The sequence below is a fragment of the Propithecus coquereli genome, unplaced genomic scaffold, assembly GCF_000956105.1.
Source record: "Propithecus coquereli isolate 6110/MARCELLA unplaced genomic scaffold, Pcoq_1.0 Scaffold121, whole genome shotgun sequence".
Classification (NCBI taxonomy): domain Eukaryota; kingdom Metazoa; phylum Chordata; class Mammalia; order Primates; family Indriidae; genus Propithecus; species Propithecus coquereli.
This window is the reverse complement of record NW_012136192.1, coordinates 2,226,918-2,242,989: the sequence shown is the minus strand read 5'-3', so window position 1 is coordinate 2,242,989 and position 16,072 is coordinate 2,226,918. Positions and strand designations below refer to the sequence as shown.

At 33.1% G+C, this 16,072-nt stretch overlaps 1 protein-coding gene across 1 annotated transcript in view; it reads left to right on the top strand.

Moving 5' to 3' along the window:
• Positions 1-16,072, top strand: part of STXBP4 (syntaxin binding protein 4) — a 164,155-nt gene that overhangs the window by 1,710 nt on the left and 146,373 nt on the right. The window contains exons 2-6 of the mRNA XM_012665676.1: positions 1,864-1,996; positions 10,938-11,044; positions 11,230-11,449; positions 12,431-12,509; positions 14,669-14,685. Coding sequence (XP_012521130.1) covers positions 1,864-1,996; positions 10,938-11,044; positions 11,230-11,449; positions 12,431-12,509; positions 14,669-14,685 — 556 coding nt within the window. The remainder of the gene's footprint in view (positions 1-1,863; positions 1,997-10,937; positions 11,045-11,229; positions 11,450-12,430; positions 12,510-14,668; positions 14,686-16,072) is intronic.

Below are 16,072 nucleotides of genomic sequence, written 5' to 3'. Positions count from 1 at the left end.
TCTATATATTTTTAGTTGTCCAGATAATTTCTTTCTATTTTTTTTAACAGAGACGGGGGTCTCGCTCTTGCTCAGGCTGGTCTCGAACTCCTGAACTCAAACTATCCGCCCATCTCGGCCTCCCAGAGTGCTAGGATTACAGACGTGAGCCACTGAGCCCGGCCCAGCAGGACTATTTTTAATAGCAAAAGAAAAGAGTTTGTAATCTAAATTCTTAACAATAGGGAAATTTTATAATAAGGTCATAGCCATGTGTATAAATTTTATGTTGCCATTGAAATTTATGTTTAAGAACTTTTAACAATGTAGATATTGCTTATAATAATTATGGGTAAAAAGGATCGAAAAATGTTTATATACTAATAGTATAATACCTATTCAGAAAAAAACAACATAGATAGATTTATAGAAAAAAAAGATTAGAAGTAAATACACTATTGTGTTAATAAAAGATGCTTTACTGGGATTATAAAAGAGGGCTCCTTTGCTGAAACAATAATCTATGCTGGAGATTGTGTGTACTCCCACCGAGGGAAATTCACATTTAGAGAGTTTAAGAGGTTGCTGGAGAAATTTGCTAAAGAGGTACCTTAGTTCCCTTTTTCTCCTTCATCTTTGTCATTCCTAGGCTTCATTCCTTTATGCTTTTGCAACCTAATATCCCATAAGGAATGGATTGGGGTGCTGAAATTCCTGTCAGTAGAACTTTTTGGACCCAGTCTTCTCTGCCTTTCTAACTAATTGACTATTGGCCCGGTGACCATATAAGGCCTTCCAACACAGCTGAATTCACTATTCCTATAATGCCGCTCTAAATTATGTACTATATAGACAGTGAAACAATCAAAAACAGAGAGTTTTGTAAATTTTTTAAAGTTTCTTTCATTCTTCTATTTTTAATTAACTTTTGAATGCAATAGTTTTCTTAAAGATACATTTAGAATGTATATGGCAGAAGCTAAGAAAGCTTCATCTAAAAGCTATGCGATCATATATAAAATATGAAGTAACTCTTTTTTAAATAGTAGTTTCAGCTGTTTGATATGTTTGAAGATAGCTGGAAGTCCTGTATTCAACAATGGCTTTAATATACCAGCAAAGTAGATCATATCACATTTTGCCTCTGAAAGTAAGACAGATGGGGCTTACACTTGGGCCACCACGTTAACCTGCCTGGATTTTGGGGCTTTTCGAAAAATGAGCGTTAAGAACCTTAAGGATTTTATAAATATTAAATTAAATGGCATAATGTGTGTATATTGCTTAGTACAGTACCCAGTAAATAATACGTGAGCAGGTAAACCTAAAACTTATTTCAAACTTATTCAAATTTTGTTGGACCAATAAAGTCTCTGCTCTGACCAGTGTGTTCAGAAACCAACTTGAAGGGCATAATTTCTTTTTTTGAGATTCATATGGAATTTGAATTGCTTTAAAAGGCCAAAAACATGTCTTTTAAAGTCACTTACTTTATTCACTAAAATATTTAGTTTTGGAATACTTCAGTGTCTTCTAGTAATCAGCTAAAAGCAAATCTCTTCAGTCACCTTTAATACATCTTCAAATTTACTTAACTGATGTTTTTAAAGTACTTTTCTTTGTTCTACTCCAAAGAAATAAGCATTATTGCTATAAATTATTTTATGTTTTGGTTGTTTTGTAGAGAAAATTAAAAATATAGGTAAGGAAATCCATTTGACTGCTTTTATGTCACCATACTTTTAAAAATGTAGCCGCTAGTAGGTACTAAGTATTTTGGGTGTCTAGATCTAAGAATTTGATTTAACAAGTAGTTTAAAGAAAAAAAAATAAGTACTGATCTCTAGCCTGCTAACCTGTGAGTGCTAATTTACTTTATCTTAGAGATCCTGCCTTTCAGATGATTACAATTACCAAGGAAACAGGGCTTGGTCTGAAGATCCTAGGAGGAATTAACCGGAATGAAGGCCCATTGGTATATATTCAGGAAATCATTCCTGGAGGAGACTGTTATAAGGTAAAAAATGAAAGTATAAATAACCTCCCACCACCAGGACCACCAAGAAACAAAAACAAAAACCCCATTACTGATGAGATTTATTTTCCTACTTTATCAGTGAATTTTTAATATTAACTGAATGTCCACTGTGACCATACCTCAGTGAAAGATACAAAAGGACTGGAAGATAGACCTTTAACCTAACAGATGAATAAGTTCACATATGAAGATAACAAGTATTCCAGGCTCTAACTAAAGATTATATATTTTTAAATTATATGCTGTTCGACTGTTATCTTATATCTGGTTGAGAAAAATTATGTTTGAAGACATGTTATCTATGCACGTCTCTGAGTTTTGGTTAGTTGGATTAATTGAACTTGAACTACATTCATTTAGCATGTCCTAAATGCAAAACAAACAAACAAAAACAGCAAACAAAATTTACTCATTTCTGAATTTATAGTAGTAATTCGTGTTGAGTTTGTTAATTATATCTCTCATTAGCTACCCACATGAGAAATTAGATTTAGGATACACATGAGAAATTAAATATAGAATTAAGACCAGAAAATGTCTTTTCGTAAGAAATTAGAAAGTCTTACTCTCTCCTTCAATGTAAGAAATATGTTATATAATGAGTTACTTTTGCTCTGGTTGGTAGGAAGCTCAGACCCAAGTTTGAAGTATAACCCCAGCAATTTGATGAACTGGTTACTATATTTGCTTTCTCATTTCTCTTGGATTTCATTTGCCATTTCTGTTTTACTAATGTGATTATATCTTATTTGTTGGAAATTGACTCCAGTTCTTTTTTGGAGAGATATAGGATGTAAAGAATTTAGTAAAATATTCTATTAACATCAAGCTATATAGCATGAGAAAGGGTCCTCTTATTGTTAAATTTATTCTTGTCATTTTGGTTAAATAAAGAGACCTATTCTTACCTCTACTCACCCCACAAATACTTGTTTAGTAAACAGTTTATTCATCTGGATTTTTTTTCTTCTTAGGAAAAAATCAGTTTCACCAATAACTTTCAAAATAGTTATGATTTCAATTGTTTCAGGTTTGTGCAGATAATAAGGCATCTTCCAAATATACTTTCCAAGTTCTAAGTATTATAATTTTAAGATGTTATAATGACTTAAATTTTGGCTATTAAATTTAAATTATTAACCAAATAAGAACATACTTAAATGCTAAGTTTAAACAAATTCAAACAAACAAAAAATGAATTTTCTCGTCTAAGAATTGAGATGTTTAGTACTACTTTAGTTTTAAAGCTGGTAGGATGTGTGTTCAGTATAGCTAAGGTATTTCTTAGGCTACACTTGATATAATGCAATAATAGATCAAGATACCTAACAAGTGATAAGAATTTGTTTTTCAGACAAGCATCAGTTTGTTCTTTTTTATTGTCGTGAAAAAATTTGCAATTAGAATAATAAGTTAATGGCAATGGTTCCAAATTACTCTTTATCTTCTGTTGGTGATAACAGGCTAAGAAATTATACCCATGATATATACTTTTTCTTGTTGGTTATTTTTAGAATTTCATTGAAAAGAGTATTAAAAAGCAAAACTTTCTAATGGACTATGTCCTCTATTTACCACTAGAGAGCAGCACAGAGTTATTAATGTTCTTTGACTGCACCTGGTCCTGTCCAACAGAAGAAAACAGCCAAAAAGAGAAAAGTGTAGGAGAAGAATAAGTAATTTTCCAGTGCTTACTTTTATTTTGGAATATCTCCTCAAGATGGAGAGCTTCATGTATATTTATTTTGCAAATATAAAATGGATGTAATTTTATTTTAAATAATTTATTAATAATCATTTACTGTGTTTTAAATACTATTATAGCATGTTAATAAGTTTCTAATCTGCACAAAATTTCCATGTAGTAGGTAGATTCATAGCATAGGAAACACAGGTTCATAAGATTATCTTTAATTAAGTTGCTGAACTGAGTACTGTTAATATTTTTCAAATACATTTTAGTGCTTTAACTTGCTATAATTTTGTTTTAATATTGTGACATTTCAGAATTGAGCAATATCAAGCTTATAGCTATACTATAGTTCATTTATATTTCCAAACCTCTCAAACTGTAAGCAAGTTATTGGAACTCAGAAGGAATTTTCTTTACTTAATCATGGTTAGTTTAGCCACTACCCATCCTAAATGTTGTCTTCCTGGCAAATTAACAATACATTACTGGTTCAGTAGAACCAAAATATCATGTTTCTTTCAAAAACATATTCAGAGTTCAAACTTGGGATATCATGAACACATTTTTTTCAGTTCAAGGAAGAAAGAAGATTCTTCCAGCTCTAAGAGCTAGGGGAAGCCTATAAGTCAAAAAAAATATATGGTAGGTACTGAAGTAAGGAGAATTCCAAGACCCTTTTTACCCTGTCAGCTAGTCCTGTATCAGTCTGGAGTCCTCAGTGTTCAATACTAGACCTTTTTCTGACCTAGACACTCCTTTGAGCTTCATACCCACATACTCATTTCCCTGATTAACATTCCCATTTGGATCTCTTAAAGGTATCTCAAACTCAACATTTCTGAGGCAGAACCCATGACATTTACATCATACCCTCATCTGCTGATCCCTTCCCTAACAGGGCCTCTTCTAGTATACCCAATCTTGGTGAATGGCAACTTCCAGCTACACAAAATTAGAAAACCTAACAGCTTCCTAACTACTTTGTCTCCCATAACAACAATATCCAATTAATTAACACATGCTATTGACTTTTTTACTCTCTAAATCTCTTGAAACCATCAGTCTTCTTGATCTCTGTTCTCATCACCACAGTTTAAATTATCATTAGTTTTTATGGGCCCTCCCACTAGCTTTGTCTGCTCTTATACACCATGTCTGTTTCTCTCCCAACCTGTCTTACTGATACTTGTTGCCTACAAGTTTCTATAAAGTGTGGCTTCTGCCTTCTGCCTCTCTGGCTTTCCATCTCTATGCTTCCAGAGGGGATTCTTCCAGTTCCTGGAAGGGACCAATTTCTTTCTCATCTTACATGCTGTTCTCTTAGACTGGGAACAGCATCTGTCTCGCATTCCCCTATTACTTTCAGATATCAATTCAAAGACCACTTCCTAAGAGTTCACCCCCATTCTAGGCCAAGTTTTATTTTTCCTATATGTGCCCCTAGATCCTGTTCCTTTCCTTCATATCACCTATCTCAGTTTGTAATGATACATTGATACTTATAATTGTTTTATGAACTCTGCCTGCACCACAAGACAGTATGTTTCTTAAGGGCAAGGATTCTGTCTGATTTTATTCGCAATAATATCTTTAGTCCCCAGTATAGTGCTTGACACTTTAATTGCTCAATTAATATTTATGAATGAATGGTCCCTTAGATATTCTGTCACATTTCTGAGGATTACTGATCTGCCTATTTACCATTCCACTGCCACCATTTGGGCTCCACACCAAGGTACCTCTCCTCCTTGGCCATTTGTAGGAGATTCTGGACAACGCTTTGAAGTTCTCAAATATTTTTGTTTCTTTCTTTCTTTTGTTGCTAATATTGTAGGGAAAACAGGCAGAAATCAAAAGCTTCTCCTCAAACCTGATACTGTATTTCATATTTTCTTTAGTTGATTCTAAGACACACATATTAAAACATACACATATAAGCTATACCTATACATACATAATGCATATATGTAATATACTTCTGAGTATGTGTATGTGCATATGCCTTTTTTCCTTTTATATCTCTGAAATTGTGAGAGGTTTCACAATTAATGTCATAGTGTAATTGGCAACATTTTTTTCCCTTAGTGCTATGTAAAATAATGTTGTCTGTTACAAATAGTGGCAGCTTAGATTTGATAAATTCAGGATTTTTTTTTAGTCAAGCCCTATAGGTAGAGACAATGATCACACAGATGCAGCTGCTAATGTTTAGTCATTGTTCACAAAGGATTGAAGTAGGGCATATTTAACTTTCAGAAGAAATCAGTTTTCTGGATATGCTGAGCATATCACTGGAATGGGAGCCAGGGCTTTTAGGTAAATAGTAGGATCAAGCCTCTGGCAAAGTGTGAAGATCCAGTCCCATTGGCGGGAGCTGAAGGAGTAGCAGCCAAGATGGTTTGCTTTGCAGCGTCATTCTCTTTACTCCTTTTCCGTTATTATTTCTGTCATAGCTACTTTAACTCCCTCAGATTGTTTCCTGGACCTCATGAAGTTATTGTGGACTTATTATGTACCCAGCACTATGCCAGGGAGACAGCCATGAAAAGGACATGGTCTGGCCAACTGGAAGAATCAGTGCTCCTAGTTTGGAACTTGCTGAATGAATATGCTATAATGTAGGGGCAGGGAGGGGAGGATATGTAAACAAATAAGGACAGGACAAAGTAAGTGTAATTATATATGTAAGTAAAAGTGCTTTAAGAGCAAAGAGAAAGGAACAATTAAGTAAATCCTGGAGAGTGGGAGAAAACTTGCAGCAGACATAGTGTTTGAGTCTGGCTTTAAAGTTTAAATGAGAGTTCATCACAGAGCAGTGGGAGAGTGGATGGTAGCATTCTAGATAGGAATTGGTATGTGTCAAAGCATTAAGGTTGGAAAGATCATGTAGTTTCTGGTTTGAGGAACATTCTCTGAAAATAGAATGAAGAATTTATATGCTGGGGTGGAAGGTGGATGATGAGGCTACAAAAAGTAGTTTGCAGCGAATTTGTTGTGCTGGGTTTGGAAAGTTAGGAGTTTCAATTTTTTCCTTTCAGCGGGCAGCCATCAAGGGCTCTCAATTTGAGGAGTAACATAATTAAATTTGCTATCAGCATGAAAATTGTCCACAACGGATATGGAAGTCTGATTCACCTCCTCTTATTTAACACCTACAATGTGCTATAATTTATATATGCTATTTGATTCTTACAACAACCTTGTGTACTTATCTTCACTTTACAGCTGAAAAAAAAATGGAGTTTTGTAGAGGTTAAATAGCTTTCCTGACTTCATAATAAAAACTGGAATTAAAAGAAGGATGCCTTCAGTCTACAGCTTGTAAAAGTATGGCAAAGGAATCTGAAAGCTTACAGAAGGAGCATTCCTTAGTATTTAAGAATAATGAATTAGTTAAATCAGAATCAGCCTTTATAAATGGTTTCTGGTAATATGGTAATATGTTATTTAGAAAACTGTATACTAAAGTCATAATCAGAAATGAACAGCACTGGTAGTTTTGAACAGAAGTGTTTAAGTGGTCAGGAATATATTATTATTTCAATGTCTATATGAATGTCAATGTGAAAAAATTTAGACTCTGAAGTTCAACTTATGAAAGTGCTTGGCACATCGCCTGCCATGTCGTGTAGTTGCTCAGTAACTGCTGAATTGGAATCTATGCTGTGGAAGAGGTCTCAGCATATCCCTGAAGTTAGTATCTTCACATATACATTAATCCAGCTGGGGCAGAATTCACTCGTTTAGAATGCCAGACTTTTACAGAAATAGCTTTGTTTTCATTTGCAGGTTCTGACTTTTAAACAGGTTCAGAAATTCACATGATCAGCTAAGATCTTATTCTAGGAGGCAAAGGAAAAAACTAACTTCTGTGAATACTTTTTAGAAAGAAAAAAATATATAAACACTAGAAGTCACAGTCAGAAGGCATCCTTCTTCTCTTCTCTGACTCTCGTCCTGCTGGAAAATGGTACTTCAATACATCAATGTACTTTAATACAGGAAAGGTTAAATTGCCTTCATGCGAGCTTTTCCTCTGTGTTGCTAACACTGTACAGCCTGAAAGGAGAATGTGGGAGGCAGAAGGTCAGCCTAAACTCTGTTGCCTACCTCTATTTTCTGTAGCCTTTTTCTCCATAACCCTGACAACCGATTTCTAAGAGACACATGAATACCGAAGCTACCTCCACATAATTTAGAATTTAGTTCTCAGATCCTTGTGGACAAGATTATGTGCCTCCCCCATCCCCTTTTCTCATTCTTATTGTTTATGAAGTTCTAACTAGAAGTTGTAGAGGTCAAATCCAAATTCAAGTTTATCTGGTTGCCAAACCCCATGCTCTTTCCTCTTCAGTCCATTGCCTCTGAAGGCTCTTGCCCAAATAAAAGACATCTGACTTGTAATCATCATTATAGAATTTTCCTTTTTCAAGGAAATTTAATAAAAGGAAGGAACTGTTTTACATTTACATTTACATTAAAACATGATAACCTGATATTTACTGTCTACCAGCACAATTCTGAAAGAAACTCTTTCCTTTTCAGTATGCTTTAAATGCTTTTCTGTAAAGATGTAGACCTTTATTTTTCCCTTTTTTTCCCCCTAAATTATTTTCTGGCTTTGGGATACAAGTTGTTAGTGTAGTCAGTAAATTTCAGTTAAAATCTACTGTATTAAACTAAGTCCAATAAGGAATTACTTTGCAGATTCCAAATGGTTGGCTTAGAGCTGGATTTAACAGTGACAGACATTTATTTATTTTAAAAATTAGATTTAAAAATTCTCTATTTAACTCTTACTTCCAATACCAGTTCTGTAATGTAGACCCAAAATATAATTCAGTTAGTTAGGTACATTGATGGGACACACTGCATGAACTTCCTTTTTATTTGGGATGGAGAAATTTTTTCTTTTTTTTATAATGTTATATTTGACATAGACAAAAGGATTTTGGAACATATATCTAACTTATGAAACATAATAAAATAAACACCTGTGAATCTATTTAGAGTACAATAAGAAATATAAAATTTAATTTATATCGAGGATTCCTGTGTGCTTTTCCCTGGTCACATTACCCCCATGTTATACCTCCCCCCAAAATAAGCCCTCTATAGAATTTTGTGTTTATTCTTCCCTTTTATTAGCCTTATCTTTTTTCCTGTGGCAAAGAGGTTGTTTTCCTTTGTTTGTTACCATTTCACCTTAACCTTGACTGAATGTCCTCAAACTAAAATTTAGCATATTAAATTACAAGCTAAAGTACATAAGTATTTGGGTATAGTCTGGGTATAATTGATTTAAATGCATTTGTAATGAAACTCTAATAAGATTTGGGCCTTGGCAATATAGAGCTGTGTTTACAAAATCAGGCCTTCTGCTTTATTGAACTTGTAGGATACATATGGTAGATACTTTCTCGATATACTTAGTCTTTTCTATCGTTACTATTATATATTTCTCTCCATACATTTATTAAATATAAGAAAAAATCATTTTTGAATATTGCTACTTTGTGTGTTGTGTTTTGTTTTCTGATTTTGCTAGTTATATTTAATCACATATTTATATAAAATCCAAATTGATTTTCAAATTTTCAATATCTTAAAATCAAACCGCCTCTTTCAGTTTAAGTTTTTTTAATAATATTTACATTTTAGAAGAATCATAGGGTCATTATGCATTTAGACTAAATGATCTCTTATATAGTATTTGAGATAATATGTTCCTATAAAATCCTTTGATGAATATTTTATATTTATATAATTGTTTTCCTGTGTATTCTCTAGTCAGTGGAAAAGATCATGCTACATGTCTTTTTAAAAAAAAATAGTATTTTACATAGGAGTAAAATAATCAAAAGTCACCATTATTATAAATAATACAGTTTAGATCAAAGATCAATTATCTAAGGGATATGTTTTAGTAGATAAGACTTTAAAGAAAGATGTTTCCTTGAATTTGTGAGAGTTGCTTAACTACCATCAAAGTGAAAACCTACCTTTTAATCATACAAGCTTTTTCTATAGTTAATAGAAATAATGTTTTCTGCCATAGAGATGAATCTTAGGAACTGAAAAAGAAAAAAGCTTATTCTTCTTTTCAAGTTTGAATTAAGAGAAGATAAATAAAAATTGAGACACTTGCTTAACAACTACATTAAATCTTATAACTGATATGCTCTATCTTATTCAGTTAGGCTAGTTATGAGTAGAGCTAGGACTTAGCAAAGCCAATGATGGGAAGTTAGAATTGGTCATTATTGCAGGACTTGGCTAACACTACATGCACAGCCAAATAGGCTTTATCACAGGAGGGATAGCAGATCTGGAAAAAAAGATGTTAGATCGTGAGGTGAAAAGTGGGTAGGATCAATATAATTAAGATCCTTGACTAAATTTTTAAAAATCTAAATGTGTGATAAATCCACATTGAACAGTTTGTTGGGAAGAAAGATGCAGGAATGCTTAGAAACTAAAGTGAATGAGTATTGTATTCCAAAGTATCACAGGATTATTTGGGCTGCTTTATCACAGAGTCAGAGCTTTATCAGTTCCATACTGCTGAGTTTTTAAAACGAGTCTCTTTTCCTGGTGTACTGGCCTATATTGTTCCAATATATTCGAGATTCCTTAGCATGCGTATTTATTCATGCAGTACATGAACCATTCAGTTTTACTCATGTACATTACCAAACCAGGCCTTAATCAAAACATTTTGCTATTGAGGTTCTCTAAGATTTGTTACTTTTTTTTTAAGACATTCTTTTTTTTTTTTTTTTTGAGACAGAGTCTCACTTTGTTGCCCAGGCTAGAGTGAGTGCCGGGCTAGAGTGAGTGCCGTGACGTCTTCCTAGCTCACAGCAACCTCACACTCCTGGACTCAAGCAATCCTTTTGCCTCAGCCTCCCGAGTAGCTGGGACTACAGACATGTGCCACCATGCCTGGCTAATTTTTTCTATATATATTTTTTTAGTTGGTCCAGCTAATTTCTTTCTATTTTTAATAGAGACGGGGTCTCGCTCTTGCTCAGGCTGATCTCGAACTCCTGAGCTCAAGCAATCCACCGGCCTCGGCCTCCCAGAGTGCTAGGATTACAGGCGTGAGCCACCAAACCGGTCTTTAAGACATTCTTCACAAAAGCTTTTCATTGCTTTATTTGTGTCAATCAATTCTTTTGGAAAGTACCTCATTAGTTTCTTTATAAATGTTACTGTTTTTGTTAGGATGGTCGTTTGAAGCCAGGAGATCAACTTGTCTCAGTAAACAAGGAATCTATGATTGGTGTATCATTCGAAGAAGCAAAAAGGATAATTACCAGAGCCAAGTTGAGGTAACTATCCTATCCATAAGATAGAATGAGTCATTTAGCATGACTCTTTAAAAATAGTAATTTAAGATGTCTTAAGTACTTTAGACTATAAGAAATGTTTTTTAATATTATTGGAAACATTGTCTTAGACTTCAATTGTACCATATTCATAGCATATCCATAAAGTGATTTCTTTTTAATACTAGGTCAGAATCTGCTTGGGAGATAGCATTCATAAGACAAAAATCTGACAGCAATCACCCAGAAAAGCTATCATGTACATCCCTTTTAGAAGCTTCAGAAGAATATGGACCTCAAGCCTCAACATTTAGTCTTCTTTCTTCTCCCCCTGAAATACTAATTCCAAAGACTTCATCCACTCCCAAAATTAATGATGCCATTTTACCTTCTTATAAGATAAGTCAGGTAATCTTAAATTTCTCTGTTTATATATGTAGTCCATAAATCCCCTATTTTTTTATGTTTATTAATTACCTATAGAATTGTAATTTTAGTAATATTGTTGTGAACAAATTAGCTGTATTTCCTTAAAAGATTTTTACTTTTTTCCTACTTAAGATTTTTATGCTGTGTTGTCAATAACATAATTTTTTAAAGTCAGTGTGTCTCGTGTCCAGAAGTATATCAGAGAATATCCGCATGACAAAATGGTACCACAAAAATATGCATAGCTATCACTCAAAACTATGTTAAGAATGTCATATTTAGTTGCAGTCTCTAATATGGACCAGTAATTATCATTTTTGTTTTCTTCTTGACTGAAGTTGGGCAATCTTCCTTTTACTTCCTTAGCTTCTTTTCTGCACAGTGAGGCTAATCCTAATCATCCACCCGAGGTGGCTGTTGCTCCCTCACATGTGCATGCTAGAATACAGTTCATCCTATTCAAATCATACAAAATGGGGAATTTCTGTGTCAAAATTAATACAATAAATTACTAACTGCTACAATGTCCTAACAAATCACAGTTACAAGACAGAACATACATTCTTTAAATCTTTGTTGGCTATAAAATAGGAAACACAGGTAGGCTTTCAGTCAGTAGACTAAAATTCGTCAAAGGTAACTTCAGTTTCGGGTACATGCTGATCAGAGGCAGAGCATAAGATCTTCTGTCAGCCTCTTCTACTTTGTCATTTGGAATTATAATAGCTTTTAAAAGACAAGGTATATGGCCTTGTATTTTGTTATCCTTCAACATTGTTACCTTTCATTCTGAATTGCTTTTTTTGAAGATGAATATACCAAAATTTTAGAGGTTTCATATTTTTTGGAATATTCCTTTAATCTCTTTAACCATTCATTTCATGTTAACATGAGCTTTCCAGTCTGGTCTTTGACCTACTTTAGAAAATGACATTGCATGTTCTTCATTTTCTTTCACAGATAAAAACTGGATACAACAAAACAGAACAGACTCCAATTACTTCTTCAGACAACAGCACTACGGATATGTCTAATACAGGTAAATGCACATTTAATTTCTCTTTCCTGTTATTTTTTTCGTTTACTCTCTCTCAGTGAGGAGTGCATGATGTAACTTAATAGACTTTAAAGAAGGGTGCATTATATCTTTTTTCCTTTAATGAATAAAAGAGCAAAATTAATGTATTGTCCAGTGGTCCCTGTTAGAGTATGACTTTCATTGGAAATTTCGCTGACCAAAGAATTAAAATTTTAAAAGATACATTATCATAACATTGTTTATGAAGCTATAATAACCAATGAATTTTTGAAATCAAATAATGAAAAGTCTTCTATAAATTAAGATTAGGTTACCTTGTCCTTGTAGTGAAATACTGATGTGATATATTAAGTGCATCTCCAGAAAACACATTATGGAAGGGACCATAGCTTAAGAAAAGAAATATGTTTTGGTTTTTTTGGAAGAAATCATGTGGCTATAAATTAGAAAGGACATCAATATTGAGAATTCATTGTTATTGATTCTTAATTACCATAAAATGATTTATTGACTTTTTAAAACAATAAAGCATTAATTGTCCAATCTATCCATAAACAAAACTGATTTTTTTAATCAGGCCGTAATGTGGTTATTGTCTCAAATAGCAAGAAAAAATATCTCTCCCCTGAAATTATCTCCAGAAGTTAAACACAACAACAATCAAAAAACTATACTTAACATAAATGAAAAGCTAATTACATATAGCTAAATTATAATGCAGATTGTTACCTGTGTATTTTAATTTTTAATAGCATTATTTACATAAGAATTGAAAAATAAGGAAGAGTTAATTTAAATTAAATAGCCACTGAACTTTACAGGAATTTATACTAGATTCCATAGTAGTTTACTCTGCTGTGGGGCATTTATTTACCAGTGAGTTAGTAGCAATCTTTAGCCATAAGTTATATGCCTTTTTACTTAATGAGATTTAGAAACTTTATTAGCATTCTTCTCTTTACATAATTAATTTCCAATCCCTTGATATAGCGTATTAAATTTAAACTGGGAACCCATGTGAGAAAAAAAGATAGGTGAATGAAGCAGTTGTGAGGAGATAGGGATCAAAGTTGCTAGATAACAAAAGCCAAGGTCCTTTATTCCTTGATTATATCACAAAATATTATGTAATATTTATACAATATGTTTTTAATTTTTAAAGTAATCAAACACTCAGTACCTCCTGTAGCCATTGATTTATTCAGGAAGCATTTACTGAATATGTTTTATGTGTAGAAAACATAATATAGTAGGAATTATGAAGGAATTAGGATATTTTCTATGATATATAATAGTATATTGTTAAATAAAACATGGGGCTAAAAATATTTATTATTCAAATCAGAAAATATTTTAAAAATATATGTGTGTATTTGTAGATGTGTATATATGTGTTTATTTCGTCAAGTAGCTACTATTTGCAGTATTCTCTGTTAATTACAGCAGGATGTGGGTGGCTTTGGTAGTCTGAAAAGCATACTGTCTTGTGGATGAATAACACAGTTATACAAATATTGTGAAGACATGAACAAAATAGACTAAGGAAAGTAGTAGTGAGTGGTATGAGTGTGGTATAGGGAAGACACAATGGTGCTACCACTGGGCTCTGAATGCAAACTTCAATGTTCAAATCCTTGCTTTCAGCTTATTAGCTTTGTAACCTTGAAATAATTGCCTCATGGGGTTGTTTTGAGGATTAAATGAGATCATCCATGTCAAGCATTTAGCATTGTAACTGGTTCATAGTATATGCTCAGTAAATTTTTTTGTTGTCATTTTTTATAGAACCTATGGACTAGAGTATAGCTCAGATAATATTCCAGGGCATGTTTTTAAGAGAAGTAAAAGCTTCCAATTCTTGATTCAATTTTGTAACCTCCTCTCCACTCCCAAAACTAGTACATAGTAAGGGATCTGTCATAAATGCAGAAATTAATTAAGAAAAATTTCTTGGCAAAAGTCAGACATCCATCCAAATCTTGAAGGAAGCGGGGGAGGCAGGAGGTCATCTCAAGTTAAGGAAGCACCACAAGCAAAAGCACAGAACTAAGGCCAGTCATTCCAAAGTATAAAATTGCTTAGAATTTTTTAAGTCTACATAGTACTTAAATGTTTTCAGAGACTGTCCTATTACAGAAATTTCTTACTTCAAAATCCAGAATTGTTTACTATTGCCGTAAGTTGAATAACACAGGAGCTTTAGAGTTAGCTAAAAGTATACTAAAGACATTCCTAAGAATATCAATAAAGAATTGTTGCGTAAAGAAATAGTGTCATGACTTTAATTAAGGCACAAGCCTTAATTCCTCCTTATCAAGTCTTTTGAAACTGAAACAAAGTAGTGATGGGGAAAAATATCTATCCAAGGTTTGTGGTGTTAATCAAATGGTATGGATCCTTCCCTTATAAAACGTTCTCTTTCTTCTCGAACAAAGAGGAACAGGAACAGACAATCCAAGAGAATAATAAGGAAGCCACACTTTGGAAAGTCTCACTCCCCAGAGAGGAGCAAATAAAGAGCTAAGGCCATAATAGAGAGATGTCATTGACAAATGAGGAAAACTGTCTGTGAGGGGCTTTTCAGGTGAAGCTACTCTGAATTGGCAAAGCATGCTAGATTTATGCATGGACGCTCTTAAGGTTTTAACTCAAAAGCAAAAGTTTAGGGGAAAATTGTCTGGAAGAAGACAAGATTTTGTTAAGCCCTAATTGTATGTTGTTAAATGGGTTTAGTATAATTTTACTTTAAATCTTGTATTAATATTACTTGGAAAAAAGGGTCTTTGAAAAAAATCTGTTAATACAGTGTCTTTGTGTTAATATTAACAATACTTTATAGTTTCCACAGTAGTTTTCTCTGATTTTATTGATTTTATCTTTACAACTCCGATGAGGCAATCTGTTTTATTCTCCCACTTTACAAATGAGCAAACATGGTGAAAGATGTGGACACATTTAAGAACGTTGGTTTCTGGAGTCACAAGAAATTAGAATCCTAACATTGTCATGTACTAGCTATGTGACCTTGGACTGATTACCTTTTCTGGCCTTGGTCTTTTCATCTTCAAGATGGTAATAATAATACCTATGTCATTGTGGTTATTGTCAAAATTAATGAGCTTATATTTGTAAAGTATTATAATAAATAGTTTACTGTCTGGTTAGAAGTAACACTATATATAGATCGAGAGAGAGAGAGAGGGAGAGAATATTTTTTATCTCATAGCCAACAATTAAGTATCATGACAACAAAGGAGACTTACTTGCTTTTATCAGAATGGTAAAAATTCTATTATGCTAAAATCATTCATTCTCAAGGTTTAATTCCATTTGAAGCTAAGAGTCAGTCACCATTTTCTTTTTATGATCTTGACACCTATAAGCTATATTAAAGATTTTACATAGAATGTTAAGGATGTGTTAAAGGTTTAGAGGAAGACTATTTATTTTCATATGCGCTTCTTATGTTCTTAAGAGAATGCAAATCATTTTGTACTTAGAGACAGATGCTCTGAGAAATTAAAAAAAAAATTAAAACACTGCATAAAGATGTGACATTTTAA